This window comes from Rhipicephalus microplus, chromosome 3 (assembly GCF_043290135.1).
Source record: "Rhipicephalus microplus isolate Deutch F79 chromosome 3, USDA_Rmic, whole genome shotgun sequence".
Lineage (NCBI taxonomy): Eukaryota > Metazoa > Arthropoda > Arachnida > Ixodida > Ixodidae > Rhipicephalus > Rhipicephalus microplus.
The window spans coordinates 138211145-138230378 of NC_134702.1; the positions used below are offsets into that span (position 1 = coordinate 138211145).

The window sequence follows — 19234 nt, forward strand, 5'->3', positions numbered from 1 at the left end:
CAGTGCGCTGGCACGACTGTGCTGTGCGTTGCGCGAAAAACATCACAATCAATTGTGTGGGCGTATCTGTGGAATGAACATAGAAGCGTCATGAAGCCTGAACATATATCGCCCCTTGGAAGGAGCGAGAAACGGATATTAAACTTGGCAGTAACCGCCGATAAACTCTACCTGCTCCTCAGTCCACAAAGTTTTTTTTTTTCTTGCGGCTGTAAATTGCAACAAAAACATAGCGCTGTTGCCATTATCGCAGTGGCAATCGTTACAGGCAGCACTTGTTCATGTTTATCAATTGTGCAAATGTCAGTAGCAGGTGCAGATCCAGTCAATCTCCAGTAAGCGACAACAAAACTGAAGTGTAAGAGCGAGTTTGTGAGTTGACTATTTCTTTAACACCACAACTGCCATCTGTCAGTTTCGACCCCGTTCCGGAGTGGCTTCCCGTTCTTGACGTTTGTGTGTGTTTGTCTGACTTCTGATGAAGTATGATGTGTGTACTTTACTAGTGAAAATTTCATTCATTAAAGAAAAAAAAAAGTCGGCGTGGCGCAGTGGTTAGTAAGCTCAGTTAGAAATCCGAAGGTAGCAGGTTCGATTCTGCGCTGTCACATTTTTTTTTTGCGGGTGCCTTTCTACATGGGTTTTCATACAATTGTTTTTATTATTTCTATAGTGGCAGCTTGTCACGGTGGTTCTGACGCTGCTTCGCGCTCCAGATCTGCCGACTGGAGCGCGCCATCCACCATCCGCTCCACCATACGCCACCATACACCATGTGCCACCAACATTTTCACCGCCATAATCCACCAAAAATGGTGGATGGTGGAATCCACCATTCCTATGGTGGACGTTTTTTTCAATAGGGAGGTTGACATACCAGCGCAGCTTCGATCCGGCGCGCAGCATGTGAGGCCGCGGGCGACTCATGTTCCCGGAGGACCCTCCCTGAGCTCTGGACGTTCGATCTGGCTTGGCTGGCCGTGTACGACATCCAGGACAACCGCTTCTACGTCCTATCGGCAATCGCCCAGCCACCCTACTACGTCGAGGGGTCGTTACCTTCCCTCAACTACGGTGGCCTCGGTCTCCTACTAGCCACGGCTGTGCCCACCGAGCTGTTCTTGAAGAGCGCCACGCAGGCGGCGTCATCACCGGAGGGAAATTTCTTGGCGCGTTCATTGCGCACCATACGGGCTTCGAGGCAGCGGCTCACTGGAAAGAAGCGCGCAACGAGTCTAGAACGGACGCCCTCGCCGCTAGAGTGGCACACCTGTCGTATCACATGTGGCACACCTGTCGTATCACATGTGGCACACCTGTCGTATCACATGTCCGACGACTTCCGCGACGCTCCAACCGTGCAAGGGCTGGACACCGCAGCGCCGGACCAGCCCTTCTTTATCGGCGTGGCCCAGACGCTGTGCACTTTGACCCGTAGTCGCCATTACACGCACTTTGTCGGCCAGCGAATGTTGGTGGCCGCACCAACTGCGATTGACAACGCCCTGCTTGCAATACCGGAGAAGCGGGAAGCGTTCGACTGCGACGCTTCGAATATGCATACATGAATCGACAAATAGCGTTCCTTATTATTCGATAAAACTATAAGAAGACATTTTGCCTCTGTTAACCACTAACGCCGAGCCATATGTACACAGATCAAGCATATAAATGCGCGCCTATAGCACGACCATCATGGTAAACAGAGTGATCGTTATTAAAGCGACAAGTTAAGCTGGTGTTCTGCGTTTTTTAATATTTTTCGTAACCGTAAGTTTACTTTTATCATGCGATTTTCTATTTCGTCATGCAGTGCTCAATAAAGGTTCGTGTAACAGCAGCGGCCTCTCGGTGACTGCTGCTTTTCATTTGCGCGCAAGAACGTCTTCGTGGAACTTATAGCTCAGCGCAAACATGACGATGTGAACGGATATATATATATATATATATATATATATATATATATATATATATATATATATATATATATATATATATATATATATATATATGTATGTATGTATGTATGTATGTATGTATGTGTGTATGTATGTGTGTATGTATGTGTGTATGTATGTATGTATGTATGTATGTATGTATGTGTATGTGTATGTGTGTGTGTGTGTGTGTGTGTGTGTGTGTGTGTGTGTGTGTGTGTGTGTGTGTGTGTGTGTGTGTGTGTGTGTGTGTGTACTGAATTTACGGTATACTTCTCCATCGTGGGCAAGAAAAGCCAACAGGGCTCAGCTGTATTATTGATGAGAGATGAAACGAAGGTTCCCTCGCTTCGTAATGTGGAGAGCCTAACCAAAGATGGATTCTCGTCAAAGCTGAGCCTCCGTACCAACATGCAGGCGGTGCAGGTGAGAAAGCAACAGGCGATAAATAGATTACAAAAGCAGCTGTGACAAAGTACACGCACAATAGGCCTATTTGGCGCTACTAACACTTGCAAAATGCTAACATGGGAACGTATTATTACTTACCACGCAGATTATGATGACAGTGTAAGGGTCTTTATTTTTTGGGAAACGTTGCGGCGGTAACGCGATTATCGTGGTAAACCGTAATGGTAGTGAATTTCAAGTTACGCTCGCACCGGAAGGCGTCCTCACTCTCTTTGCATATTTAGTTTCTCCGATGATATAATGGCACGCCAGTATTTAAAAGTGTAAGAAAGTTCACGCCTACAACAGTCTGCCTCTGTGTCAACTCGTTTCAAAGCGTCTATCCCACGCTTTACCTTCTACCAAGAACTAATGTCTGTGCCTCTGCAAAGCTTTCTTTCCAGCTCGGCAACTGAGTATTGCGGCCGAGCCAACACACGCGAACGATGCCAAATTAGTCGTGGGCGTGCGGTTTTCAATGGAGCCTTTTGAATTCAACGTATTTTCATTTTTTGTTTTCATTCGTTCACTGTCGAGGAGACAATCTTTTCTTTGAGAGGTATATAAATCACAATGCGGTTTTCTCGTCTGAGGCGCTGCAATTTATGCTGACGTTACGCGTGAAGATTACCATAGGCCAGCGCTGCTATTAATAAGGCAAGAAAAAATGAGAAAATGAGTGACTACAGTCTCAGTTCTGGTGACCCTCACACGCCAAAACTGCTATGCCAAAGATTAAAATATGAATGATTCTGGGGCTTTAGGAGCCGATACTGTACGAAGTCCGGATACGTAAGGGTGAATTTTCGGATTGCAGTCGACCATAAACGGGGAGATGCCTAAGTAAACAGCACCATTGCACTTCATCCTCATCGAAATGCAGCAGCCGCGATCGGGATCAAACGCATGATCTGAGTGGGCGGAAAAACGTTGTGTGCAATTAAATGTGTGATGCAAGAACCACATACAAACACGGCGCGATAACTTTGGTGTTGGAGCTCTATCCTTCTTCTCTCTTTAAGCCATTGCTTAAGTCCTATAGTCACTAATAATAATAATAATAATAATAATAATAATAATAATAATAATAATAATAATAATAATAATAATAATAAGCGCTCCTAAAAATATCTTTAAAAGTTAATCGAGAAGTTCATACTGCTCATTCGTCACCTTCCAAACTATTCCTCTCCCCGATTTATTGGCAACATAGGTGCAACTAAGGTATATTTTAAAAACTACGCTTCACTCTCTCCGAGTGATCTATCCATTAGCGATTGTCATGTGCGTCATGACGCGCGTGATTGGTTGCTGGAAAAAAAGCCCTCGCAACGTACTACTCACCGACGTTGTTGTTGGAGCATCGGTAGACGTGCATGGACTCGTCATGAGGAAGCACCAGTGCCGTTCCCTTGACCGCAAAGTAGCACTCGCTGATGCTGCACACAGAAAGAGACGGGGGTGTACGTTGAGAGACTTGGAAATCTAAGCTCTCTCTCAAGCGGACGAATGTAAATGCCATCATCGATTGTATAGACTTAATGCCATAACACCATGTAATCGTTAGAAATACAACACTCTTTGCAGAACTCACTCCCACATGTGTGAAAATTCCGGAACTTTCACGCAAGACCCGTTTCGCGTGTTACTAATCGTTTGCGATTGCGGCCACACTCTTAATGCAGAGGCCCACACAACGTTCGAGAATTTCGAGTACGATGTACTCTACTATGGGTACAAAAGAAAGAAGACGTGAATGTTCTTATCAACTGTCACAGCGCAGTGCTAACGTAAGCGCGTGTGTTTAGAACAAAAAGTGAACGATTCGCCGTACGGCAGACTGCACTATGGGAGAGCTGAACCCTCATAGAGGCCCACACTTCGTGGCGGCTAAGGAAGAATGCACGCTTCCGTAGTGGCGCTACCATCTGGCAAGTAACGGCAAAGGTTCAACGCAGGCACTGAGACGTCAGTAAAGAAATTGGCTCGTTAGCTTAGAAAGTCAGATGTTGGTTGCCGCAGCCCATGCTTAGAAAAATCTCAAAGGAAACATTGACACAGCTACTTTCAGGTACGCCAGGAGTTTCACCTGCCGATATGATAACGAGGCCGTTTCTGAACATTACGGAACTGGCCAGCGTGAGCTGCATACATGCCTTCAAAGCGATTCGCCCCTTCTCTCCTTCATAACGTGGTGCAAAAGGAAAACCAGGTATAGTTAAGACGGAATTCTCCACCGTTTGTAGAGTCCCCTACGGCAAACACCGCTCAATAATAACGAGCTTTTACGTCCTAATTCCCCGATATGATTACGGGAGACACAGCAGTGTAAGGCTTCGAAAACTTCTATAATCTGGCGCTCTCGCGGGCGCCTAACATTTTGCCTCCATCGAAACGCTGCCACCGCAACCGGCAATCGACCCCGCGATCTTCGGATTAGAAGTGAGTTATTAATATTCCAGTCCATGATAACATCTGAAAGCGCAAAGCAGACAAGGTACCCAAGGAAGGAGAACCAGACAAGACGAGCGCTCACTTATAGTTTAAGTTTATACTTAGGAACCGGTAATGTCGCATCACACTCATCTTTAATATATTGTTTTCCCTTTCAAGTGTATATACGTCGCATGTTTTTTCCGCTTCCAAGAATGCATAATGGATCCTTACGAACTCGCCCTCGTATCTGCTACTCCAAACAGAGCATTACAACCGTAGATTCATTATTAGAAAGAAAAACGGCCGCGCGTGTGAACGCAACAATGTCGACACGTGCACCAAACCACCAGCGCTTCAGGAAAGTCGGCGGGAAGTGAACGACCTCTCGCCGGCTGCGACGTCTCGTTGCATCGGTGACGATGCGTGACCGCGCCGTCGACGCACGCATACATAACACGCTGCGCGCGAGTAATCGCAATCGCTCGGCACCGGAGGCCGCACAGGTTGCGCCGGGTACGCGGAACTTATGCATGCAGGAGGACGCCGCCGCGCTTTATTTCGCGCCAGGGGTGTTTCCACGAAACATGGCGCCTGGCGCGACGCATGGGCGACATGCCAAACATGGGAGGCTCGCGAAATCGACACCCGCAGACCGTCGCCGCCGCTTATGCGTCCTGCTCTTACGTATATATCGTATTTACTCGAATGTAACGCGTTTATTTTCCTCAAAATGTTTGCTAAGGTCGACCCCCATATTACAATCCAATACCAACATTCAATTTTTTTATCTTCCAGGTGACAACGAGAAGTCATCCTTCACGTTACACAGTGGCCCCGTTACAATCGAGTAAATACGGTACTATAGATGTCGTCGGTTTGATCATCAACTAAGCACAGTGATCGCTTTTATTGATTACTTAATACATTTGATCTGCGACACGAACCTGGCACAACAACCAGGCAAACTACGCATCGCTACATATCAAATGTCACCACATCTAGATTTATATACTTTTCGGTACCGGCAGGTCCATCGCGGTTAAGCAGTGGTCATGGTCATCATCATCATCATCATCATCATCATCAGCCTGACTACGTCCACTGCAGGACAAAGGCCTCTCCCATGTTTCGCCAGTTTACTCGGTCCTGTGCTTGCTGCTGCCAATTTATACCTGCAAACTTCTTAATCTCATCTGCCCACCTAACCTTCTGTCTCGCCCTAACCAGCTTGCCTTCTTTGGGAATCCAGTTAGTTACCCTTAATGACCAGCGGTTATCCTGTCTACGCGCCACATGCCCAGCCCATGTCCATTTCCTCTTCTTGATTTCAGCTATGATATCCTTAACCTTCGTTTGTTCCCTAATCCACTCTGCTCTCTTCTTGTCTCTTAAGGTTACACCTACCATTTTTCTTTCCATTGCTCGCTGCGTCGTCCTCAATTTAAGCTGAACTTTGTTTGTAAGTCTCCAGGTTTCTGCTCCGTAGTTAAGTACCGGCACGATACAGCTGTTATATACCTTCCTCTTGAAGGATAGTGGCAATTCACCTGTCATAATTTGAGAGTGCTTGCCAAATGTGCTCCATCCTATTCTTATTCTTTTACTTCAATCTCGTGGCTCAGTTCCACGGTTATTACCTGCCCTAAGTAGACAGTCTTGTACAACTTGAAGTGCACTATTACCTATCTCGAAGCGCTGCTCTTTTCCGAGGTTGCTGTACATTACTTTCGTTTTCTGCAGATTAATTTTAAGACCTACCTTTCTGCTCTCCTTGCCTAACTCCGTAATCATGAGTTGCAATTCGTCCCTGAGTTACTCAGCAATGCAACGTCATCGGCGAAGCGCAGTGGTTATGGTTCCATGCTGCAAACCCGAAGGTCGCGGATCCAATCGCGTCCGCGGTGGTCACATTCCGATACGGAGGCGAAACACCAGAGGTTCGTGTACTGCGTGTCAGTGGACGTTAAAAAACACTAGACCATCGAAATTTCTGGAGCCTTGTATCACGGCGGGTCTCATGACCACATCGCGGTTTTTGGAACATAAAACACCCGATTTTGTTTGTCGCCACTGGCGGTACAAGCTTACGGTATCGAAGCACGCAACTTTCGCCTCCGTGCAGATCTATCATAGGCGCGTACAGGATACGGAATATATTCTCCACGGCGCTGACGCCGCCGATGCAGCGGCGAGCCAGAGCGCCAGCAGAGCGTGGCGGCGCATTCGAAAACTGGCGAGCACGCGCGACGTGAACGCTTTTCGGTCGACTAACAGTGGCGGCGACAGCATGCCCGACAGCCGCACTACACAGTCACGACATGAGCCGGTGCTTCTCAAACGGCGCTCTGCGAAACACAACATGAAACAAAGGCGTGTTTTGGAGGCATACTATACATCTCCCGCATAATGGGCCTTTCTTGAATATTGGTATGCTTTACCACAGGACATTTTTTTGATGAGCCAAAATAGGTAAAGACAGGTTGAATGTAGCTAGCTGCAGGCCGCACGGCTTATTGACAGGCTGTTGAGAACTAACTGGCGAGGCACTTCAGTTCGACCAGACTTCCCCGGAGAGAAACGAAAAGCACTTGTTTCACGTTACATGTGTTCATTTATGACTCTCCCTCTACCTTCCATTTCTTTCTTTCTTTTTTTTTTTACACTGCAAGGGGTCCTTCATTATTACCACCTGTTCAAAGGGGGGGGGGGGGGGGTCCGCGCAACATCCACGGCCTAGAACCACTCGTATAAACTTTTTTTTCCTGCAGCAAGACTCGCAAAGCAGGGGACAGGCTGTCGCTTATGCGCCGTCCGAGTCAAAAGCAATTCCGGGTGAACCGGATAGATCCGAATGAAAAGATATTTTCTAATTCAGGACCAGCTTTGGGTTACTGGTAATGGCTCTCACTCCGCAGGAGAACGTACCGATCATAACGCATCACATGACTTGCTTAAGAAGCGCCATTCTTTCACATCGGAAACGGGTCAACAGTCATCCAATCATATCAGGACAACCGTGGAAAGAAAAAGCCCTTGTCCTCTTCCATTGTGTTATTTTTTATTTGTACTTTAAAACACATATTTTGGAAAACCAAGCAAGAATTACGTACATACATACATACATACATACATACATACATACATACATACATACATACATACATACATACATACATACATACATACATACATACATACATACATAGATTTAAAGCACGCACACCACCACGCGCACGCCCGCATGTGTGTACGTGCGCATGTGTGTGCCCGCGTGTGCCTGTGCGTGTGTGTGCATGTGTGTGTGGTGCGCGCACATCACGACCTAATTCAACTCCTACGAACAGGGTGCAAGAAGTTTAAAAAAAAGACTTATTCGCGTACGTGTACAAAACAATGCCGTTAAGGGGTTCTCCGCTCCTGTTCCTCTTCCTTCACTAGGTAGGAAATGTGTCGCGATCCGTACGCCAAAAGCAGGCAGAACGAGGCGAAACGAGCCTTCCTATGCCCTCCCACATTTACTTCCGTATCTATAAAATTCTGAAAGCATGACGGGTTGACAAAGGGAGAAGCGGAAAACTAAATATATACATATAAACGGCTGTATAAGGAGGACCATAAAAAATGGGGGGGGGGGGGGGGGGGGCTCAGATCGCGTTTTGTAGCAAAGCACTGTATGCAGTATAAACGCCAAACAAAAAAGAAACGGCCACGCACAAAAAGGCAACCTCTGACCCACCAGCCACTCCGTCTCTGCGAAGCCTCCCGCATATCCAACTCCGTCTAGCCGCGGCAACATGTATGCCGGTATTTTTAGCGCCAACCGGGGAGAAAGCATGCGTCACGGATGTAAAGCGAACGCGCGCTCGGGTCGGGAGGAGACGCGGTGTTTTGCGTCGCTAAAAACGCACAAAGGCACGGACGACACAGAGACAGCGCGCACGCCCACGCTAGCATATATAATATGCATATGCGCGCGATTCTGGACGCGCGGCGCACCGTCGCAAGAGCGACTATAGCGTCTTCCGCGTATGCGATAAAGGCAAATAAAAAAAAAAGAAGCCAAGCATGGAGGTATGCGAAGCCGAGCTGGCTGCGACAACCATATACAGCCATTTACGTAGCACGCGAAAGCGAACCGTTTTTACTTTCAGCTACGCGCTGCTCGGATGTGCTCTTGCAAGCTTCGCGTTTGTCGCCGAAAGACGCAGTGTACGGTCTGCTATATCTTATCAAAGGCGTCGTACTCGAAAACGCCCTGCATATCTGCATCAGAGGTGAGCCTATACGGGGGAGAGATATTTTTGTCGCGGCTAAGCTCAACTTTCCCGATAACACCTAGACGATTCATCTTCACCCAGACAACCACTACATGCGCAAGACGACCGTATTTATAGCTGCAGGAACACACTTTACGGCCGGACCCGACATTACGGAACCAGTTCGGCCCGTAGGCCTATTGACTATCGACTGTGAAGACGACATTTTTCTTTTTTTTTTTCACCTCGGTTCATGCAGTATACTCGCGCGTTAAAATTCGAGAACCTAGGGTTAGGTAATGAAGGCACGCTCTATTGCAGTACTTCCACAGGTCGGGTCACATCGGTCAAATTTTAACTCGAACACTTGCATTAAAGTCAACATTATCCTCTGTAGCGGTGAAGGTTTCATCGACACGATGCGGAATCATCGGGAACAATTGGTCAATGCAGCCATTATAATAAAAAAAATTGAATTCACGAGTACGGTACACGTTTCATGTGAATAGCGTACAAATGTCATTCGGTCAACAAGGAACCAAGGCAGAATGATGTAAACGGTCTGCCACCCTTCAATTTTCGATCGCTACAATTACAGAACGTCAGAAGCGGCCAGAAACCAACTGTTGTCGCGAAAAAGTGGGCTTCTCGCCATTCACGCGAGCGTAAAGAGGAAAACTTGGAAAACTGACCGATGAATGCACGTGTACAAGATTGTGTAGATCAGTTTAACGCTGTGTACAGACCGAAATGGGCGCGCCAGTTCACGTAATCATGTTGTGCAAACAAATGATATGCCTTGTAAACAGACGCGCGCTTTCAAAGCAGACGCTTCTACTGATTTGTCAATGAGAACGGCGGGCAATGACCGACAACGCTCCGCGACAACGGCGGACTCCAAGTGAGAAGCTGGCGCCACTGCCGCTACTTGGAAAGTGAGAGCACGTATACACATATGCACACACAGATAACGCCGATAAGACCTGTTCTCAAAGCACTTACAGCGTTAGTACCCCTGCAAGCACGTGATTACAGTTAACGGTGAATGGACAAGTGAGCTTTCGCCAGCGAGCTCGACAATCAGGTGTGCATACACGAGGTTTTGAAAGAAGCTTAGCCTAAAGTGGAACACTGATAGTTTAGTATGGCAAAACGACGTCGGAAACTGCGCGTTTGTGTCTTTTTTTTAGCGATAATTGTTACAACCACCAGAGTGCGCGCAGGCGTCCGATGGGCGTCACAGCATGTTTAAGTTTGTTCGCTTCAAGAGCCGCTATTCCGCGCAAAGTATAGCCGTCCCGAAATCCGCATCTCTTCTATTCTACTCGTATACACAGTTTCTCAACGTACCTCATTCACGCACGAATTGTCAAGCGCACATTAAGGCTGTATATACGCACAGTTGTGTGAACTACAATCCATCCGCTTGTCACATGCACAACGTATTTAGTATGCACGCGTGTCGTTGTGCATGCGATTCCAGGAAATGTGTGCGTTTCTATTGAAACCTTTGCGTGGCGCTTACTTCCACGACAGTGAGTAACAACGCAAGAGCTTCTAAACGTGCACTCAGTGCTCAAGTTCGCCTAAATGTCGCCCTATGCGAAGAAGTCTTCTCTGAGGCATTGGCAGTATACAGAAAGAGCAAACGGTATACTCATACATGTACTGCTATTTCGAAATACATCGGGGCATTCAATATGCGTGCACTGCTGAAATGCGACCCGACCACGAACTCTTGAAAATCATCATATCAATGGAAAGTCAAGGTTGCTAGTGGATTCCCCCTTGCCTTCAAGGGTGCGCATATTCAAGTAAAAGTTATTATCATGCGTCATATATGTAGAAACAAAAGAAGAAGCGCTGCAGAAGAATTAACGCCATGAGTAAGTTAATAAAATAAAAATTGAAAATAAAATATAAAACATTGACAGCTACTTCTACGCCACCATGAGCAGGAAACTCACCAAGAGTGAAAACAACTCGCAAAGGCGAAGCCCTGCGAGATCCTTACAAGCGATGTCACCAGCAGCAGGTTAAAAGGACAAATAGGAGTGATTGAGATCGTATAGCATACGTCACTAGTCAAGCAAGTAGTCAAACGCCAGCACGAACTCTGCCCTCTATTTTTCCTCTGGTCGACAGCCACGACATCCAAGTCCCGTGCCGCGCGGCAGATGAAAACATCGACGCCGATTTATACCACGCCCTCCGGCATGTCACTCACGAGCACCGCGCAGAGCGAACACAAAGCGGTCGCCTTATCGCTGACGCGGCGTTTTGAAAGGAAAAGCCCCCGGGGCCATTGTCGGCGCTCCCGAAAGCGTGCCCGGTCTTTCAGAGCAGTTCAACGGCCGCGCCTGCCAGTGCCCGACGGACACGGTGTTTTACTAATAGCCTCGCAGTGCCGCTTCGCGCAGCTCCCGGGGCCTCGCGATTGCCCAGATGGCTGAGCGCAGGCGAACCGTGAAAGGAGTGGCTTCCTGCCAGAAGAGGTATTCGCGACGTCGCACCACTTTCGCAGGGGTGGGTTTCGGAACATCGGGCAATCCCGGGTATAATCTCAAAGGGACTGTTGACTTACGGACGCGCCGCCAGTGAGCCATTATGTCGAACTGGTCCGCACCCATCACATCCTAAAGAGTGCGATAAATTGATTGTAGTAAGTTGCCTTTATAATGAGTCAGTTCAATTATAATACATGGCGTAATACGTCTCGAAACAACGATGCAATTGGAGGAGAGCTTCGGAAATTCCGAACATCAAGTGTTCTTTCGCGTGCACTGACATGACGCAGAATATATGGGCCAGTCACATTTCGCCTCTACCGAAATACGACCGCCACAGCCAGGATCGAACCAGCGACATTCGGGTAGGCAGCCGAACCCCGCAGCCACTACACCACCAAGGCGGACAATGAGTCAGTTCATCGTAAACACCGCGTACCGAACGCTGGCTGGAAAGAAGCGGAATCCTTAGTTATAAATTGCTTTTTGTGGTCTATAGGTTCGTCGAATAGGCATTCAGCTGTATTCGTATGATGGGGGTGTGACGGCGGGGTGGTGCAAAGCTAGTCCCAACAAAATAATCTAGTCTTGAAATGTTTGTCGTGGACATCCAAGCACCGCAGACGATTACTTCAACTACAAAGACACCGCACTACTCTCATTTTGAAGTGTGAAATGGTAAATCCTCCTGAGGTTGTTCGGTGCAACGTAAACATGACATCTTTGTATAAATATGTTTTTTTTTTATTTTTCACGGCAGCCCAGGAATGCTAAAGCGCTAAGAAAGCCACTTCGCCACGCCCCAGCAGTTCCCAGAGACTGACACTGTTAGGAACGCTATATAGGATCCTATAGACGAAGCGGAACTTGCCTTTATGGCTTCTAAGTGCACCTTTGTTTATGCGTATACCTTTTCGAGCTATTACCCGCACTGTCGGGAGAGCTAACTAGTTTATGACGGTTCTTAGTGAAATATTTCCATTCGGGTAAATGACATTTAGACGAGGACAAATGTTCTGAGTGTACTTAAGAGTTCTCAGCAATCTTGTTCTTTTGATTTTACTATAACGGCCTCGTGTTTTCGGCAGAGACGAGAATTTTTTACTTCTATGTATTCAAATAAAGGCGCACTTACCACAGGTGGTCGAAACTTCCGGAGCCCTCCACTAAGGCGTATCTCATTATGGTGGTTCTGGGACGTCCAAACCCAATAATTAATATGACACCATTATTTGCTTACACAGTAGACCGAGATCTGCGTATATACCTGTGCTTAATATAAGTGACGCCATTTCAAAGCTAGTTATGTGGAACACATATGGCTGAAGAAAAGTTCTCAGATCTTTATCAGCAGTCGAACGAACGGGCACTCGCGATCCTATCGGCAGAAACGTGTCTCCGTGTCGTAATAAATGCTTACTGGAGTATTACGTCCCAAAACCACAATATTATATTGAGAACTTCGTACTGTGTGACTGCGGAAATTTCGAGCATCTTGCGTTCTGTAACGTGCACCGACATTGCACTGTACGTATTTCCACTCCACAAGAATTCGTTTGACACGACAGGAATCAAACATGCGACTTTCTGAACAACGTGATTCAATGAACACTTTGCAATAATCTGCAAGGCGGCTTTCCAGTAAGTTTTTTTTTCCAGCCAAGAATTCTCGTTCACAGACTGATTTTCTCGCTCATTGTGTTGTATTGGCGAGCTCGCGTACCTTCGCTGCACAATGAGCGAAAAGAGCAGTCTGTGAACGAGAGTTTTTCGTTGGAAATCAAGCCTTACAGAAAAGTCAACTTGCAGATTATTGCAAAATGTCCATTTCCTGGTAATGCGAAAAAAAAAAGCTGGCCAATAAAATAACAAGCTCAGTTGAGCCAGCAGTTCGACGAATAGGCATCGGTCATTGTTAAGTTTCTGGCCAGGAGTCCGACCCCACACGTACTCGTAGCCACGGCAACAAAGCCGTGCCAGCAGCCGACGTCTCAAATCACCCACGGCAGCGGACGGCGATCTCGTTCATCTCCTAGACAGGCACGAAGGCAGCGCGGCGACCAAAGAAAGGGTGTTAGAACAAGAAAAAAAAAAGAAATTGAAGACGTGCGTTCAAATGAAGAGAGAAAAGACTCTCAAAAGGAGGAGAGGCAGGCGCGATATAGACAATGGCATCGGGCGCAGCGGCCCACCACTGGCGCGGTACCACGCACCGGGCGGATCCACGCGCCCACCGCGGAAGCGATCATCGGGCCACGGAGCTGCGCAACGAGCCGACCGACAGGCCCGGACCACTTAAGCATCATTACGTGGCCTCTCTCCTCGTCGTCTTGTTTTCCTTTTAGCGAGGCCAACGCGCGCAACAGTATACACGCGGCCCTATATACTGTAAGGCGCGGAACGAGGTTACACGGCGATCTGCTGTCGGCTATATGCACGCACGCACGCACGCACGCACGCACACACACACGCACACACACACACACACACACACACACACACACACACACACACACACACACACACACACACACACACACACACACACACTCGGTGAAGCCCTCTCTCTTCCTCGCACTTCCGCCACCCTCATTTGCATAGAATCCGCGCGAGATTGCTCGCAGGGGTGTTGCGTGCAACTCGCGACCCAAGACAACCGATGAGCCGCGATCGTGACGGATCGAGCGATTCAGATCGAGAAATCCAGACTAATTTCCCTATCCCTTCACACGCATCGTTGTGTTCTCACTAGGTGCCCTAAACGGATCGGCGATACTGCTTTAATCGAGCTAGGACAAACGTCCCTAAGAGATCCCACGTACTGTGAATTGAAGTTATGCGATGCAGTCAGCAGCGAGGAGATGGTTAGAAGTCATAGCTTGTGACGCATTATTTGACTCGAGTCAGGTGTGAAAAGGAGAGTAGCATAACACCGGCACTGGCGTTTTTAAAAAAAACTTCACTGAACATTTGTTATACCTAGGCATCCGTTGTACCAAATAATTTTCGCGGTTTAAGGTGACAAAGCCACGAAACGTTTACGGCGCACACAGTACGATGGGGAATTAACACATGCTAAACACTGGCCAGCTCGTGTAGCTCAACTTCGTCATAGGAGAGACCGTTTAGACAAAATAATTGTAATTTTCAGGAACCAATTAGGCAAGAATTGGAAAGGAGAGCTTGTAGAACGAAGAACTTCGCGTTCTCATCACAAGCTAATGCGTGTACACTAACCACCTGTCTATTACACCAAATGGTCATCTGCAGTACACCTAGAATCACACGCAGCATGGAGGTCACCTCACGGGAGCCGTCACGTGTGCAATCACCGACTTCGGATTTCTCTTGTCCCGCTTTTACCGTCCTTCTCTGTTAGGAATATCAAATGCACGGATGTTCAACCATGTTGTACTCCATAATTTAATTTGGTGAAGGAAACGAACATGCAAGCTAGGCTGGCACCACCACCTTAAACCATAACACGAAACTATAGAGCTCCAGCTGCTGGAGCTAACTATTTTGCAGGCAGTTCCTCTCTCTCTCTCATCGGGGAGAGAGAGAGATCGCCCTTTCAGCAAACGCATACGCACAACTTAGCGCAAGAATAGCGGTGAGGCACAAGGGCAAGTTCAGATGCAATGCTCAGTGCAAGCATACATGGTTTGCCTCGTTCCATTATTCTAAAATGTTCAACTCGATCGACGTGTTCAACTCTAAAATTAACTCAGCCTAATTAATAGATACGCGGGAGAATGGAAAAAGCAGAGTTTATAGCGAATCAGATTCAGAACAAAAAGATTGCTTTGGTTCATTACGCAGCCGAGAATTCAGCATTTGTCGATCTATGTACGACATCAGCCGTTATACGTCTCATGATCGTTGGATCCATGTATGCTGGTTGCTAGAGTCAGCCACAAGAGTGCGCCACATATAACACATAATTCGTCTGCTTCCAGTAGCACGCACCACTCCTTTGCCTAGCCCTGCCGCGGAGGTCTAGTGGCTAAGGTACTCGGCTGCTGACCCGCAGGTCGCGGAATCGAATCCCGGCTGCAGCGGCTGCATTTCCGATGGAGGCGAAAATGCTGCAGGCCCGTGTGCTCAGATTTGGGTGCACGTTGAACAACCCCAGGTGGTCGAAATTTCCGGAGTCCTCCACTACGGCGTCTCTCATAATCATATGGTGTTTTTGGGACATTAAACCCCACATATCAATCAATCAACTGTTTTGCCTATATGCACCGAACATATATGATCCCGTTCACCGTTAAGCATACGCACGGTCATATGTTCCTCTCGTTGTCCCCGCATCACCTCGCTAGAAGCAGGGAACTGCGGCTCAACGCACAGCTACTCCCATCGACTACTACAAAAGCGTAAGGTGCAGCACGAACGGCAGCACAAATAACAACGGAAAAAAGAAAACCATGCAGCCTCTTGCACATAAGCCTCGCGCGCCTACATCAGAGATTCGAAAGCGTAGGCGACGCATATGCTGATGGTATACCCCGACGCGGCGTCGACATGCCACCACAACGAGCACGACAAAGGCGGTGATGGTATATAAACAAGACTCCAAACAAAGCGCAGCCCGCACGCACAACCGCGACGCCTGCGCGCTCTGGCAAGGCTCAGGTGTCCCGCATCAAGCGCGTGCGGCATTCAGCCGCAGTGGACGCAGTCGACCAACACGAGCGCGTTTTCTGAATACAGAATGCGCCTTCTTTCGCGCTCTTCCTTCTGGACGTGACCTCGCAAACAAGGTCTGGCAAGCTCCGCCTCGTAACGAGTGGCGAACGCTGGGGCCAGGATTTCGCTTTTGCAGCATGCATGGCCTGGTATAAACGCAGCGAAATGCCGTAGTCTAGCTCATTATGTAGTTTATTTATTTATTTATTTATTTATTTATTTATTTATTTATTTAATAGTGCGATCCCAAGTAGGAGGTTACAGCCAGGCGGGAATTACAGTCATGAGTATTGCAAGGTAAACACGAGTGTAAACGTGAACAAAAATATTGAAGCAAAATACAGTTCAGTCATTAGGCGCACTATGGCAAAGTAAAAGCGTTTTCGCCTCAAGTTCGCCCAGATAAGTTTGTCTGGACACTGAAGGCGTGAGTTTTCTCCTCTTCTCCCGATTCAGAAGTTCCACAACAGAACGTCAGCAACTTTGCCCTATGGCAAACTATCTATTAAAGTACGTATTGCCGCATCCGTTTGACTTTAATGCTGACACCCAAGTTAGACTGAGAAACGAGTAGTGCATGGCAAGGCTGAAAGAAAATAACAGGAACGGGGGAAAAAAATTATCGTGGTTATTCACAGTTGATATGCAGGCCCGTACCTCTATAAGAATATCCACACGACGTCACTGTGTAAGAGGGACAGGATGAAAAGGCTGCGGGGTCAACCGTAATTACACCTGTTTCCGGCCCAAGACTAAAGGAAAGGGGCAAGAAATATGAAAAGAAAAGCAATACGAAGAAGCAGGCATGAACACGCGCATGCGCGCACACATACACAGACACGCCCACACACACGCACGCACAAAAGGAAAGAAGATATACACGGAACGGTAATATAACAGTGATACAGAATTCACGGGTAATGGAAATCCTGTCGAATATCGGTAAATGTCTTATCAATCGAAAACTTCAAGGCAGTGATAATAACGCGTGGGCGCTTGTGAAAGAAATTACAGAACGTAGATTCGGGAAAAGGTGATTTAAATGCATATTTAAAACAGCGCAACCTTGAAAACAGCCCGTTGTTTTCTTTCTCATTCGTTCTCGTGTGTCGCACTGTTCAAAAGATGGAATGATGACGCGAGCGAAAGCACACACTGCGGGACTCGACCGTGCTACAGAGTGAAGACGCGCGATTACGCGATAACGACGCTCACGTCACTGATTGCGAAAGCACGATTGTTTAACAACACCCTCAAGCCGCATTCGCGAATACCAATAACAGCACGCGCGTCCTACCCCACTTGTGCATTGGGATGCATGACAGCGCGCCAGGCCTCGAGGTCCGTTCCGCGGCGAGTCCACCCACAGCAAAGCCGTCGGCGCTGCAGCTCGCGCCGGTGACCCTGTGGCCGGCTGCCCGGCCGGAGGAGCGTTTACATGCAAGCGCATGGGAGAGCGCTGACGACCCAACAACGTCGACCTTGAGAGCCGCGGCGCGCGGACGGGCAGCATGCAAAGGTAATTCCGAGAGGCGGCGCGAGCACGATTGTGTTCCGACGACGATGGCGACCACACACGAGCGCAAGGGCGGCTCGCGCTGAAGCGAGAGAGAGAAAAGGAGTTCAGGGACGCGCGAGGCAAATACGCTGCACGCGAGGACTCTCTCTCTCTCGTCGGCGAATCCTCGCGCCCTTAGCGCCCGAGCGGATGCGTTTTCGTTTCTGCCCGGCTGCAGAGCCGCGCGAAGACGGCGCAAAGGCACGCAGCGCGGGACCGTTATGTCACGAGAAAGAGCGGACGCAGCGAGCAACATTAAACGTACGCTCGGATACCGCCTACCTCGCGTTCATGAGCGAGCATGACAAGAAAGCGGTAACTTGACGAAGAAAAAAGAAAAGGAACAACCCAGCGGTCATTTGCGAAATGGCACACAGACAGAGCGCGCGCGCATGCATCACAGAGGACTGCTGCAAAAGGCATTTACGAAGCACCACTGGAATCAATCGAGACAATTCGATCGATCTCGGCGCGCCGCATTAGGAGAACCGAAACTGGGTCACCCAAGTCTTTCCGCTCGGATGGAGCGCCTGAGTTCGGTAGAAGTAAGAACAAATACGCGGTCAGTTGGAATTTAGGGCGGTTCATCACGCAGCCATTCGGGCATAACTATAAAAATCTAAACGGTTACAAAATGCAGTACCGCGGCCCCCTCGAAGGCCACAGTTACAAAACGCTTCCCCACGGTGGCTTTCCGAGGCTCAATCCGCAAGCCTAGAAGAGTTCGTCGGTATTAAAGGAAAATCCATCAGGGCCCCGGGAACTGTTTATTATTTCTATACGACCAGAAAACATATAGACAGGGTAACGATTCACGAAATGGTAAAAGTATCATAAAAACATCGCTTCCTTGCGACAGCGCATATTACGTTTTAATGGACACCAACCTGCAGAGAGCGAGAAAAAGAACACCTTATTGAAAAGCTGAAAATTCAGCAGTCGCGTATGGAAATCGCGCGCATGACTCTTTGAGTGGGGAAGATGTGCGGCAAGAGAAGAATGTGGAGAGAGCCGTCAAAATTATGATAAAAAGATATTAAAAGTGTCGAGATATACAAAGACAAGGCAGACAGTTCTGAGACAATCGGCACTGCTGCGTTTACGTCTTCAGTATCAGAGACACGGCAGCGACTCTGTGAGCGCATCTATAGTGACAAGACAGCGATTTCGGTAATATAATTAAATATAACACTATCCATGATGTTTAACAATGTTACAAACCTAGCTGCCCCGCCTCCCCCACCCCTCTTTTTTCTTCCTACCTGCGCTCCTGCCTCAAGGCCCTCTCTATACTCAATCCCCTATCAGCGTGTAGGCGCCTTTTTATATATTCTGGCAACATCATCTGTTCTTCAATGGAGAGCTTTCGCACAAACACACTTCATATAGTGTTTTAAA

General features: G+C 47.9%; 1 protein-coding gene across 3 annotated transcripts in view; it reads right to left on the bottom strand.

Annotated features, from left to right (window-relative positions):
* ssh (Protein phosphatase Slingshot) overlaps nt 1-19234 on the bottom strand; it is a 423428-nt gene that overhangs the window by 88012 nt on the left and 316182 nt on the right. For all 3 annotated transcript variants that reach the window (XM_037422163.2, XM_037422160.2, XM_075890320.1), the window contains one exon: nt 3732-3826. In XM_037422163.2, the coding sequence (XP_037278060.2) occupies nt 3732-3826 (95 nt within the window). The remainder of the gene's footprint in view (nt 1-3731; nt 3827-19234) is intronic.